This window comes from Chionomys nivalis, chromosome 18, assembly GCF_950005125.1.
Source record: "Chionomys nivalis chromosome 18, mChiNiv1.1, whole genome shotgun sequence".
Classification (NCBI taxonomy): domain Eukaryota; kingdom Metazoa; phylum Chordata; class Mammalia; order Rodentia; family Cricetidae; genus Chionomys; species Chionomys nivalis.
This window is the reverse complement of record NC_080103.1, coordinates 14,385,462-14,399,232: the sequence shown is the minus strand read 5'-3', so window position 1 is coordinate 14,399,232 and position 13,771 is coordinate 14,385,462. Positions and strand designations below refer to the sequence as shown.

At 41.5% G+C, this 13,771-nt stretch overlaps 1 protein-coding gene across 1 annotated transcript in view; it reads right to left on the bottom strand.

The window, feature by feature from the left end:
* The window catches only part of Spag17 (sperm associated antigen 17), a 226,544-nt gene that overhangs the window by 113,258 nt on the left and 99,515 nt on the right, over window positions 1-13,771 (bottom strand). The window contains exons 11-15 of the mRNA XM_057793886.1: window positions 6,352-6,489; window positions 6,148-6,261; window positions 5,195-5,345; window positions 599-826; window positions 307-525 (exon numbers count right to left, since the gene is read on the bottom strand). Coding sequence (XP_057649869.1) covers window positions 307-525; window positions 599-826; window positions 5,195-5,345; window positions 6,148-6,261; window positions 6,352-6,489 — 850 coding nt within the window. The remainder of the gene's footprint in view (window positions 1-306; window positions 526-598; window positions 827-5,194; window positions 5,346-6,147; window positions 6,262-6,351; window positions 6,490-13,771) is intronic.

The following is a 13,771-nucleotide window of genomic DNA, read 5'->3' as shown; positions in this document are numbered from 1 at the left end:
CATTACAAGTAACTTTAGAGTAATTTTACCATGCAGTCATGAAGTTCTAACGGTGGAAGTTTTGATTATGTTTATTGTGCTGGGTTTTCTATGGGAAGAGCGAACAAAGAGGATGCTTTGATGAGCAGAGCAGGGAAGGAAGGACTGACAAATCCCACTCAGTAGGTTTACTTAACCAATTAACTTAGACATCTAATCCTTTCCTTCAGATAAAGTACAGAAGCATTCACATTTAAATGAGGCCTTTTGCCCTTTTCTCTCTCTTTGTGTCTAAGCATAACGGAGTCTACATAGGCTTTCACTTACCCAAGGACTCTGGCTGGGGCCACATGGACCCACTGGTCTCCTTCTCTGATAGCTGTTTGTTATCAGCATCCAAGGGTCTCATGGTGTCCGAAGTAGAGTGGTTTACACTGTTAGCAGCAGGCTGATCAGGATCCGGGGAAGTTGCATATCTCTCAGCCTCTTGCTCAGCCTTTGACAAATTCTGGTCTACAAATAGTGTTCTGTCTTTGTTTTCAGTGACTAGTCAGGATGAAGAGCAGCTATTAGACACAGTACCAGGATGGCCACTCCTCTCCCCTTCCATGCAGTGTACCTGTCACTGGCTTGACCTTCTGGACGTTCATCTTGTGGATGAACCGTTGCCTTATCTGCTTAGCGAACCTGGCGGGGTTGTCCCACGGGATGTTGAAATTCTCACCATCTGTCTGACTGACTACCTCGGCGGGCTTGAGTTGTCCTCTTTCGTCTACCTCTGAGAGCTTCAGGCTCTCAAAAGTAAACACCTTGAAGGCTCGTTCTACTTCATTCCAGCTCAGCACTTCTGCAAGAGAGCAGGCCCCCTGCCTTGAGGAAGGCTTTCATTAGTACAAAATACAGCATTAACGCAAGGGCAGCTGAGAGGTGCCAATGGTTCATGGCGCCATGGGTGTGACCTGACTTAAAATACAGGCTTTGTAAGTCTTCAACAAATTTCAACAGGCCCGAGCACTAAGACAATCATAGTTAAGATGTAACAGATCTGAGGGATACTCCCAAAAAACTTCATGGCTTGATCAGTATTTGGTGGCCATATCCACTTGCCTGAACTTTCCATGATATTGGATTGGTTTAAATACCATATATTTAAGTTAGCACAGATGTGCTGCGGGAGCTTCTTCCGCTCCTTCAGCCAATAGATTTTAAGATACCAGCCCACTTGGGATTGGTCTCTTTTTGCTTTAAAAAGCAGCGGTAGCCCTGCTCTCACTCTCTTGCTTCTGGCTCCCATTTCTAACTGCTAGATTCTGTTCCTGTTTTCTCAGAGGGCTGTTGTCTAGGACAGTGATCTGTAAGTTTTCCCCTTAAATAAATAACCCTTTTACTAATCATAATTCCAAACTGGTGTGGGATTGTTTTGTGACTTCTGCCTTCACAGATGCTTTTGAAATTTGTCGCTTATGTCTATGATACTTAGAAGGTTTTCCTACCCATTCAGGGTCATAAAAAGACACCTGTAAGAACTGCTACTTTCTGTACTTGCACTTCCAAGTTTATCAGAGTTCAGTCGTCTCTATTCAGCTGTGGCCATCATACAGTCACTAAGCTATCAGCAACATTCAGCTCTGCTGCAGGTGCCTAAGAGTCAAAGAAGAACATCATGCAGTTCTTCAACTTTCAAAGTTCAGGATGGAGGTTTGAGAGATGGAGACTAACAGGCTTCAATAAGATTACAAGAGAACAGCAATCAGGTAGATTGTTCTAGATTAATGCCTCCTAGATCACCTTCAACTCCCCCTCCCACACCCTACAGAGACAAACAAAACAGCATGGAAAAACAACATAGGGATCCAGAAGAGACACAAGAAAGACATAAAAGAGAGTTACTGAATGAATATTCTTTGATCTAGGCTTTGTAGTCCACACCTATAATCCAAGCACTTAGGAGGCTGAGGCAGGAGGATTGTCATGACCAGTCTGGAATTTATCTCAAAAACAGAAAAATGAGAATAATAATAATAAATAAATACATTTTTGAGTACCCACTGGGTGTTAGTAATGACACCCATTGAAGGTTAATGAATAAGGAAATAGGCTCGTAACTATCACAGAACACCATTAGAGGGGCTGAAAACAGACGCATGTGCTATGGAATATTAGTTGAAGATGTCTCCCATCCATTTATGCTGTGGAATATTTACTCAGTGAGGCAAAGATGTGTTGCAGTCTTTTATACTGCATTTGCTTAACTCTGTAAAACTTTGCCCATCTAAAACACTTGATTGGTCTAATAAGGAGCTGAATGGCCAATAGGTAGGCAAGAAAAAGGAGAGGTGGGGCTGGCATGCAGAGAGAATAAATAGGAGGAGAAATCTAGAGAAGAGAGAAGTAAGAGGAGGAGGAAGCGAGAAAAGGAAAAGGAGAAGTGGACACCAGGGGTCAGCCACCCAGCCAGCCACCCAGCCAGCCACCCAGCCAGCCACCCAGCCAGCCACCCAGCCAGCCACCCAGCCAGCCACCCACCCAGCCAAGGAATAAGAAGGAAAGATATATAAAATAAAGCCAGGTAAAAAGCTCAAAGGTAAAATATAGAAGAAAAGAAAGAGGGTAATTTAAATTAGAAAAGCTGGCTAGAAAGAAGCCCAGCTTAGGCTGGGTATTCGTAAGTAAGAATAAGTCTCTGTGTCTTTACTTGGGAACTGGGTGGCAGACTCCCACAGAATAAAAAAAGAAACAAAAAACAAACAAACAAAAAAACCCTACACACATGTATGTGACAGCAGGGATGATAAGAAAGAAATCCACTGAGGACATCAGAAGTTAATGCGAAAAGACTGTGAGAGAAAATTCTTTTAGATAATAAAGCCAAAATGAGAACAGAGTGAAGGGATGGGTGACAAGAGGTTTCAGTCTGTATCAGAGTCCCAAGAGTAGTCTGAGACTAGATGGGATTATGTGTGTGTGTGTGTGTGTGTGTGTATAAGACTTTTGATGTGATGTTGAATTTGACTTGAAAATATGTTCTTCATGGGTTTAATATCTACATTCATTAGAAATATTGATTTATAACATCCTTTTCTTTAAAACAATCTTTGAGAATTTCATACATGCGAACAATATGTTTTGATCTTGTTCACCTCCCCCACTCACCTCTTCATGTTCTCTCCTCATCCCCCGGCCTCATGTAACGGTCCTTTATCCTGCTCTTCTTCCTCCCATGAGAAGAGGTCAGCTTGGCTCTACTCACTCTTGAGTGGCACGCTGACAAAGGGCTGTCTATCCATCACTCTACCCCCAGGACTAAGGTCAGTTATGGTTCAGGGAAGGCACATGAACTTTAACTGATATTTGCCCTCCCTTCAGCTTGGTAAGGAAAGCGTGCCAGTGAGAGCATCCAGCGGCTAGAATTTCCACCATGAATGTATGCTATTATTTACAGTCCTAGAACGTTTGCACTAGGTGGATTCTGAAGTTCATTGCAGTTAGGAGATTTTATGGTTCCGTAATCTATCTTTCCTTACATTTCAGTTTCTGTGACTGGCAGTGTAGTTCAGTGGCAGAGAAACTGCCTAGCATTAGCTAAATCCTAGGTTCTATCATCAGTACTAAAAAATGATGAGAAAGAAATTCAATTTCTGGATATAAATCCTGAATTCCATCTTGGTGACATTGGGCAGGGGTTTTTAATTGTCCCTCATCACACCATTTCTCCTTTCTTTTCCACCCGGGTGGTGTGAGCTCACAGTCCACCAGATGGGTGGTCAAATTCAGTCAAATTCAGGTGACCCAGGCCTTCTGTTTCTTGTCTTTGACCCACAAAGAACTGTGGAGTGACTCAAGGTAAAGAGACAGAAGGACACAGTCTGCCACATATCAGTCCTCACCGAAGGGGTTTGGTTGTTCTGGGAAAAACACTGCATTGTGAAGAGGGAGGAGGAACATTCCTGATTCTGAGGACAGCTCCCGAAATGCTTTGCGAGGCAAAGACATGTCCAGAGAACTGAACGTGGAATTTATATAAAGAACGCTGACAAGAGAGGCTGTATTTAAACTGCCTCCCACGATCTCTTCTCTTCTTTCTGACCCCAGCTATGCTGCAACTAGTCGGAAAGCCCTAGGCTAACCTTACTTGACTGAATTAGCGGACAATGATGGTCCAGATGTCCACATCCTCTGTCAAATAGAGAGAAGAAACCCAGTTTCCCACTTAGGCAGAGTTCTCCTTCTTCGTTTCTCATGGAGGGGTGTAGTTACAAGGTTCCTGGGGACTTCCTAATCTACCACACAGAATCATTTAGTGATTGCATTTACACTGGAATATAATGCCTTTTATTATTAGCACAGACAGACTGATTGACAAGCACAAATATGTCCAATCTATTGGTTCAGGCTTTATAGAAGGATATTTCCTGGTGATGGTGGCACACGCCTGCAGAGGCAGGTGGCTCTCTTTGAGTTCAAGGTCAGCCTGGTCTACAGAGAATGTTCCAGGACAGTCAGGATTACACAAAGAAACCCTGTCTTGAAACAAAGAGACAAACCAAAGAAGGAAAAGGAGAAGGAGCAGAAGAAAATGGAGAAGGAGAAGAAGAAGAAAAAGAAGAATTCAAGTTTCTGCTAAGCACAATTCTACAATTCAAAATTGACTTGTGTTGCTTGAAACTAGACTGTGAGACTCCAGACTCATAGTGATCAGTTGGGGCTAAGTCACCTCCTGCTCAGGCTTTCTCTTCCCTTTCCTCAGGTAACACCACTGTGTTTATGTGGTTTTCTACAATGGTAAAGGGCCTCATTTCACGATGAGGCCTTTATATTCTTATTTTCCTGGGAAAGGGACTAGAGTAACTTGGAATGAGAGGTTTTTGTTTATCTTTATATCTATATCTATTTATCACACACATACAGGTTCCTCCCAGTAAGTAGGATGGATTCCATCAACTCTAATGATGCCAGTGGGGGTGTAGGATATGACAGTTCAGGAAAGTGCTGTGGTTAAGGAAATACAGTGGAAAGAAAACCCAGCACATCAAATTGCAGAATGCTACAGTCAGAACTGCCACATAGCTAGTGACATTGTTCAAGGCAAGAAAGTTGGAACTTATCAAACCTCATCCCTTTGGTGACCAAAATGCTTTTTTAGAATAAGGGTACAATTTAAAGGGGACATGTGACTCTTAATTACATTGAGTCTAAGACAAAGCCGTGTGCTCACCATTGGTACAGAAATGCATGAGCTCGTGGATAGTGGCGAGTCTCTTGGTGCTGTTCCACGGAGGGGGCAGAGGGAACTGAAGGAATTCCCATAGTGGCAGTTTGGACTGCATCTCCTGCTCGATTTGAACTGGGTCAAAATTCTTTTGGTCCTTACAGAAAAAGAAGCGAGAGAGCAGCATGACAGAAAACATTAAAGAGAGTTGTCAAATGCCTTATGCATATGGAGAAGGCTAAACATGATACCTCATTATCTGGAAACAGGGGAAATCATGGGTAATCGAGGACGACAAATGTAGTATTTGGGACAAGGTCAAGAAAGCTAGTTCTCACTTTCCCAGAAGTTCCTGGAGCACACCAACAACCGAGCCTTCATTCCTGGTGACAAGCTGCTGAAGTTTCTCGTGGACTTATCTATCCCGCCTGAGATCCTGGCCTCCACTGTTGATTTCAAAGCTCTGGATATGTATCAAATGGCCATAATGGCTTTCAAGATTCATTTTTATTTATGTGTATGTGTGTATGTCTGCGTGTAGATGCCACTGGAGGCCAGAAGAAAACCCCTGGAGGTGGAGTTATACACGGTTCTGAGCTTCTTCGCAAGGGTTTTAGGAACTGAACCTGGGTCTGCTGGACCAGCATCGCACACTCTTAACTGCTTCAGCATTTCTTCAGCACCTGACCTTAAAGTTTTCAAGCAAATATCATAGCGGTGATAATCATGTCAGTGGTTAACTCGACCTCTGAGATCAGGCAAATGCTCTTTGCTGGTGTCTTTCTTCCCATCAACTCCTGCTTTCTGATCCCCTCCCCTGTGTAAGCAGGTATCTATTATATACCTACAGTTCATTAGCATTGGTTGATACGGTCAGCCATTCGATGAGATCCCCCAACTGATGAATCATAAGAACACCTCCTCACATCAGCTGTTGGGGGAGGTGGCCTAGTCCTTACCTTCAGTACATACTTCTTGTGGGCATGGGCATCGTGGTAGTTCAACAGGAGAGGGCCTTGGGGCACTGCTTTGGTTTCACTTTCTCCTTCAGTTAGGAATATCTCATGGAGATTCTATTTAAATTAAAGTCATAGCGACTTAATGAGATAATGCATGATACTGCTTTTCAAAGTCCAAAACCTTTGACTCACTCCTATTCTGACCTTCTTCTCCTTTTCAGACAGGCAGAGCGAAGGCAGGATGGACACGATGTGAGCTGCAATTCTGTAGTCCAACCCATCTGCTCTGTGGGGTGGCTCCACCAGACTCGGGGGGATGAGGTCTTCTTCAGTTGCCACAACCTATTGAGGAAGACAGTTGAGCATAGAGGGGTTAATAGTTCTTTGCTGATGCATTCCTATTGCTCTTAGCGAGGAGGAGGACGGTCCATTGAAATACCAGTGGCAATGGCAGCACTGTGCCACTGATGTCAAAAATAAAGGAGAAAACGTTTGCAATCCATGCATCAGATATAATTATAAGACCTGCATTAAAATAGATAATACCAGCTAGAAGTAGAAAGCAATAGACTTTACATTAGTAAAAGTCGTAATACTGATTTTTTGCTGGAAGATAAGAAGTAGCAACTTCGATGTTTGGTTTTCTCACCACCCCCCAAGATATCAGTTCTTTATTCATAAACACATATTTATATGGATCCTGTCAGTCAAGGGGCAAGGTAGAGATAATCAGCCATCCTTCTGGTTAACTGGGGGCAAGGTAGAGCTCATCAGTCATCCTTCTGGTTAACTGGGGACAAGATAGGTCTCATCAGCCATCCTTCTGGTTAATTGGAACTTAGTAGGCACTTACAGAATAGTCACCATTTTGGACTGATTTAATGAAATTGGAGAGTCTGGCAAATAAAATCATGAGAATGCAAGGTTTAGATGATTTAGAGATTCAAGCTTTTTCAAATGCACTGACATAATAAAACCACTGGTCTCACTAAAACCTTCCAAGGTAAAGGAAACTATTAATGCTAACAGTCTAGAAAATGGAGTCAGTACACATAGAAAAATGCCCTGGAGGTGACAGAGGTGATCGACTCTGAAAAAGACTTTAAAGGAAACCTTGTATAGGCATGAAGAGATGACACAGTGGTTCAGATTCTGGCCTTCCAGAGGATCTGAGTTCACTCCACAGCACTGAGATCTGGTGGCTCACAATTGCCTGGAACATCTGCTGCAGAGGATCTGACACCCTCTTCTGACCTCTGAGGACACACACCTACCCAGTGGTAGACATGTGCACCTAATTAAAAATAAACTCTTTTTCAAAAGGAATGTTTTATGTCATGTGTGGTCATGTATGTGCCAGGGAGGGAACATCTGTGACCCAAGAACAAGAATAAGCCACTGTGAACTTACAAATTACAAATGTGAATGCTAAAACAGACTTGAACAGCAGACTAGGTCCCATGGAATAAAGGAACAGCAAAGAGTTAAGTTAGAAATCTCCACTTGAGAAAGTTGAAAGAAAATTTGAAGACAAGATGGAAAATCCTGAAGTTTCAACATCCATCTAAATAGCATTGAAGATAGAAGAGATTTCCTGAGGAGTCATTCAGTGAATTAGCAGCTCAGTGTCTTAGTTACGGTTACTATTTGTGTTATAAAACACCAAGACCAAAGAAATTTGGGGGGAAAGGGTTTATTTAGCTATGCTTCTACATCACAGTTTATCATCAAAGGAAGTCAGGACAGGAACTCAAGCAAGGTGGGGACCTGGAGACAGGAGTTGATGCAGAGGCTATGGAGGGGTATTGTTTACTGGCTTGTTCATCATGATTTGTTCAGCCTGTTTTGTTATAGAACCCAGGACCACCAGCCTAGGGATGGCATCACCCACAATGGAACTGGGCCCTTCCCCATCACTCACTCATTAAGAAAATGTTATAAGCCCACTCCCTAGAGTCTGTTCCCTAAAACCAATTACACCACCAGTCCCTCCCATGCTAGCCCTGAGGTCAGGCCCTGCCCCAACCCCAGGAGATTCTTGCCACACCAGTCAGAGGAACAAAGACTCACTGCTGCCCCCAAAACCAAGCTAACCACCAGAAGCCCAACTCCCACCTTGGAGAGACTCCCTACTAGATCAGAGGTTGCACTGGTCACCAGAAATCCAGGTCACATAGACTAGAAGACCAAAGAGGAAACAGAAGCCAAAGAACAAAACACCTATTCAACAAAGACAAACTCAGAAATCAGGACCTAGACCTAATCATCCTAAATCTAGATTCCTAAAAACCAGAGTAAGAACAGAATCAACAACGGCCAGCACAATTTGGCACCGCCAGAGCCCAGCTATCCTACAACAGTAAGTTCTGAATATTCCAACATAGCTGAAGCATAAGAAAATGACCTTAAAAACAACTTCATGAACATGATAGACATCCTTAAAGAGGAAATGAAAAACTCCCTTAAAGAAATTGAGGAAAAGACAATCAAGAAATTGGAGGAAATCAATAAATCCTTTAAAGAAAGCCAAAAAAGGGCTGGAGAGATGGCTCAGTGGTTAAGAGCATTGCCTGGTCTTCCAAAGGTCCTGAGTTCAATTCCCGGCAACCACATGGTGGCTCACAACCATCTGTAATGAGATCTGGTGCCCTCTTCTGACCTGCAGACATACACACAGACAGAATCTTGTATACATAATAAATAAATAAATAGATAGATAAATAAATATTTAAAAAAAATAAAAAAAATAAAAAGAAAGAAAGCCAAAAAAAAAAAGGTGAAGGAAACTATTCAATAATGAAAACATAACTGAGAGAATTCTGGAACTAGACAATCTGTGTAAGTGAACAGGAACTACAGATGAAGATACAATAGAATTAATAGATTTATCAGTCAAAGAAATTACTAAATCTAAAAAACCTCTAACACAAAACATCCAGGAAACCTAGGACACTATGAAAAGACCAAGCATAAGAATGATAGGAACAGAAGAAGGAGAAGAATCTCAGCTCAAAACACAGAAAATATATTTAACAAAGTCATAGAAGAAAATTTCCCTAACCTAAAGAAGGGCATACATATAAAGGTACAAGAAGCATACAGAACATCAAATAGATTGGACCAAAAAAGAAAATCCCCATGACACATAATAATCAAAACACTAAATATACAGAACAAGGAAAGAATGTTAAAATCTGCGAGGGAAAAATGCCAAGTAACATACAAAAGGTAGACCTATTGGAATTACACCCACCTTCTCAACAGAGACTCTAAAAGCTAGAAGGGCCTGGACAGATGTCTTGCAAATCATAAGAGAACACAGATGCCAGCACAGACTACTATACCCAGCAGAATTTTAAATTATCATAGATGGAGAAAACAAAGATACTTCATGACAAAGTCAAATGTTAAACAATATCCACTCCTACAGAAGGTACTAGAAGGAAAATGCCAACCCAAGGAAGGTAACTACAACCACACACACAAAAAAAAAGACAGAAGAAAATCTTACATGAATAAAATCCAAAGACAGGAAACACACACACACACACACACACACACACACACACACACACCTACCACCACCACCAAAATAATAGGAATTAACAATCACTGGTCATTAATATTTCTTCATATCAATAGACTCATTTCCTCAAGGCAAGTAATGTGGTTCCTGCCTGTATCTCTGCCATGAATTTAGACTTTTGGAAATCAAGGAATGAGTGAAGCCAGCCACCAAATCTGCAGCTTTAATCCTAGCCATGCTGTTTATCAGATTAAAGATTCATATGATCAAAAAAGATAGAGATATACAGTAGAGACAGATTCAGATGAAAAGGAAATATAAACAGTTTACAGTGTGTTTAAAAGAATACATAGACTTTGAATAGAAAAGAATAGAGAGTCCTTAAATAAAAAAGTAAAAGAGTAAGAAAAAAAGCCATGTTAAGATGGAAAATACACAGAGAATCTGGATACTGTATGCGATTGTGTTGTCTTTGAATTGTTGGCTGCGGAAGGAGCAACAGCTTTTGATGATAAATACTGCTGGATTAATCCAACCTCTATAGTTTGAAAATACCTTGACTTCAAAATTTAAGTCAAAAGATATGTTACTTTGGAGAAGAGGTTTTGCTTTTTTTCCCACAGAGAATAAAAGGCTGTGGATTCATTCTGGGTTAAGAAAAATAAGGTTTTATCAAGGAAGACCTCCTGAAAAACCTCTGATAGGAGCAGATGGCCCAGACGATTTTATGCTTTAGAGCACCTCTGTTGGAGTTTCCTCTGAGTTCTACTTCCAGAACAGCTTTAAGACTGCTGGCTGAGATGATCAAGCCTCACAGAATACTCCAGTCAGGACTGGACTATAATCCTAAATTTTCTTTGGGTTCCCATAAGATTGTCAGTAGCTGCCAATCATCGGGAAGCAGCCTGGAAAACTACACCCACATTCCCAAAAAATGGATTATGAATATTTGTCTTTGTTTAGCCTGTTGGCTACAGGTTGTTATGGATAATGGTCAAGAAGAAAGCTAAACAAAAAAGATTCAGGATCTTGTTTTGAAAAGAAAGAAGGGGAAATGCTGAGGGATAATGCTCTTGCTCACTATAAAGATCTATCACTCATATTGGTTTAATAAAAGGCTGATTGGCCAGCAGCCAAACAGGATATATAGGCAGGGCAACCAGATTAGGAGAATTCTGGGAAGAGGAAAGGCAGAGATGCAGTCACAAGCCAAATGCAGAGGAAGCAAGATGAGAATGCCTTACTGAGAAAAGGTACCAAGCCACGTGGCTAAACATAGGTAAGAATTATTAGTTAATTTAAGTTTTAAGAGCAAGTTAGTAATAAGCCTGAACAACAGGTCAAAAACTTTATAATTAATATATACTTCCATGTTTATCTTTGGAACTGAACAGCTGTGGGACCAGACAGGACAGAAATTTGTGTCCATAGCTAAGAAACACATATTTGGAATCTTTAAGGAATCTCAGAACTTTTGATTTTGCTTAGAATTGTTATTGGAAGACAGCTTACAATCTCTTTATAGTACATCAACAAATATAATAAACTAAGGACATAACACTATTGTGGTTTGACATACTTTGCTCTCCAGGGTCATCTGTTAGCAGCTTGGTACTCAAGGTTGAAGTTTTGAGGTGCTGAGACCTTCAAGAGGTGGAGCCTAGTGGGAAGTCAGCAGGGTGATTGATGCTCTTTATTGTGGTTTGAAAGCTTGGCCCCTAGGGAATGGTGCTCTTTGGGAAGGCTGGGGAGCCTTTAGGAAGATGGAACCTTGTTGGAAGAAGTGAGTTCCAGGAATGCAGCCAGTCCCACTTCCTATTCACTCTCTGTTTTCTGGCTACAGATATTTGTGACCAGCAGCTTTGGATCCTGCCACCTTGCCTTCCTGGCCATGATGGCCTCAAGCTGTCACCCTCTCTCAAGTTGATAGTAGTGAGAGAAGTAATAAATACACCCTTGAAAACCGGTGGAGATAGTTTTCACAGGACAAACAAATGGGTTTCACTGTGGTGTTTTCCATATATCCATATGCTGAGACTTGATCATGTAATCTCCTTCTCCCCTGACTTGTCTATTTTTTCCCATCTCCTCCTGACTTATTCTGGGGCCATATAAACCATCTTTCTCTTGACACAGGCTGGGATTGCCAATATTAAGAAGAGATATTTAATAGTTACTAGAAAGAATTATTTCTGTGCTCACATCAGTACCTAGCGCTCTCCATAGCACCAATATTAAGGAGAAGAAAACTGAGAGTGTCACCAAAATGTTTCTCCACTGGGCAAAGCCCTTTCCTGCTGTTAACTGTCTAAACAAGCTACTCAACCCTCTTAAGCCTAAGTTTTCATATCGGTAAAATGAGAAAATAAAGCATTTTATGCTTCATGACATTGCTTTGTCTGCTGTCTGTTAGTGATGTGTGTATGGGCAGGGGGAAGAATACATGTGTGCTTCTTTTCAAACAGTTAAAAGGTCAGAAAATTTTGTCTTGCCCACTTGAAGACCCAATGTCAATAATGTAATAAATCTTCATGAAATCATGTGTAAAACCAATATATTCCTTATTTAGAATTGAATACGCTGAAAACATCTGATTTAGTCTAAGAAATAAAAGAGAAATATAGGTCCCAAATAAAAGAGTGAAATAAATGAAGATTTTTATTGAAAAGGAAGTACAAGCCACCCCCAAACAAATGGAAAAATAAATTAAGTAAAAAGGAGTTGGTCAACAAATATGTCTTTTTTTTTTTTTTGAAAAGACTAATCTAACAATTATGGTGTCAGGACCCTGATTGAATAAAGAAATGACACAGATAATAATACCAGACTCAGGAGTGTGACTGTCAGCATCTCTGTTGTTGAGAGAGCATCTCTGGGAGCACTGAGCTTCCCCATAGCTTGGATTGTGGCCTAAAGCTTCTGCCTCCCAGCTGCTGGCTCTTTGAGAACACAACGTCTCCTTTTCTGCGCCAGCTTTTCCATCAGGTGGTGTACACTTAGCCCTCACTGTGTTGTTGCCAATCATGACACGTGCAGTGGAATTAAGACTTTAGACAAGCCTGTAAGTGACTACCATAAGGAACCTGACCCCCTACCGGAAAACCAAATAAACATTTTTGTGTAAAATACTAACAATGAAAACTGGCGTCAAATGTAAAGGGGAAACCCCATCCTGATTAAATCTAAAGGTACAAAGGTTTTAAAGACAATCCGGAGAGATGGCTCAGCAGTAAAGAGTGCTTACTGCTCTTGCAGAGGACCCAGGTTTGGTTCCCGGCTCCCACATCAGGCAGGTCTCAGCACCTGTAACGGCAGTTCCAAAGGACAGAAATCTCTGTTCTGGCCTCCCTCCACTGGTCCTGCATGCATGTAGTGTAGATCAATACATGAAAGCATTCACACACACACACACACACACACACACACACACACACACACACACATTCACACATCATACACACACACTCACACACCATACACACACACAAATAAAGGAAAAGACATTTAAAGACTGAAATCTGTTATTCATGTTAACCCCTGTCTAGGTTCTTTTCCTCTTTCATCATGCTGTAATGAAAAACTGCCCAAAAACAACATGGAGAGAGTTCCTTTGGTGTTCATGTCAGTCTACCACGGAGGGCAGCCAAGGCAAGAACACATGACAGGAGCCTGTATGTAGGAACTGCAACAGGGACCTGAAGCTTACTGACTTCATGACTCCCTCAGCTTGCTTTCCTATCACCACCCACAGTGGGCCAGGCCCTTTGGCGTCAATCTTGCTGTGCATACATGCCCACGGACAATTTGATGCAGGCAACATTTTAATTCACGGTCCCTCTTCCCAGGTGAATCTAGTGTGTTGCAAGCTTACAAAAGTTAGTCAGAACTTCTCCATCAAGACAGTTTTAAGTATATATTCTACCAAAAACTTTGGGAAATATTAAATGAGAGATAGAGTACAGCAAGAAACAGGACTGGCATTGATGATAAAAGCCGATTTTAGTTTTATCTGAAATACTGCGACTTAAGTGGGAACGCACCGGGTATTCTGAGCAAAATTATAAAACCGTGTTAAGATCTGGAAGTGAGGAGAGATAA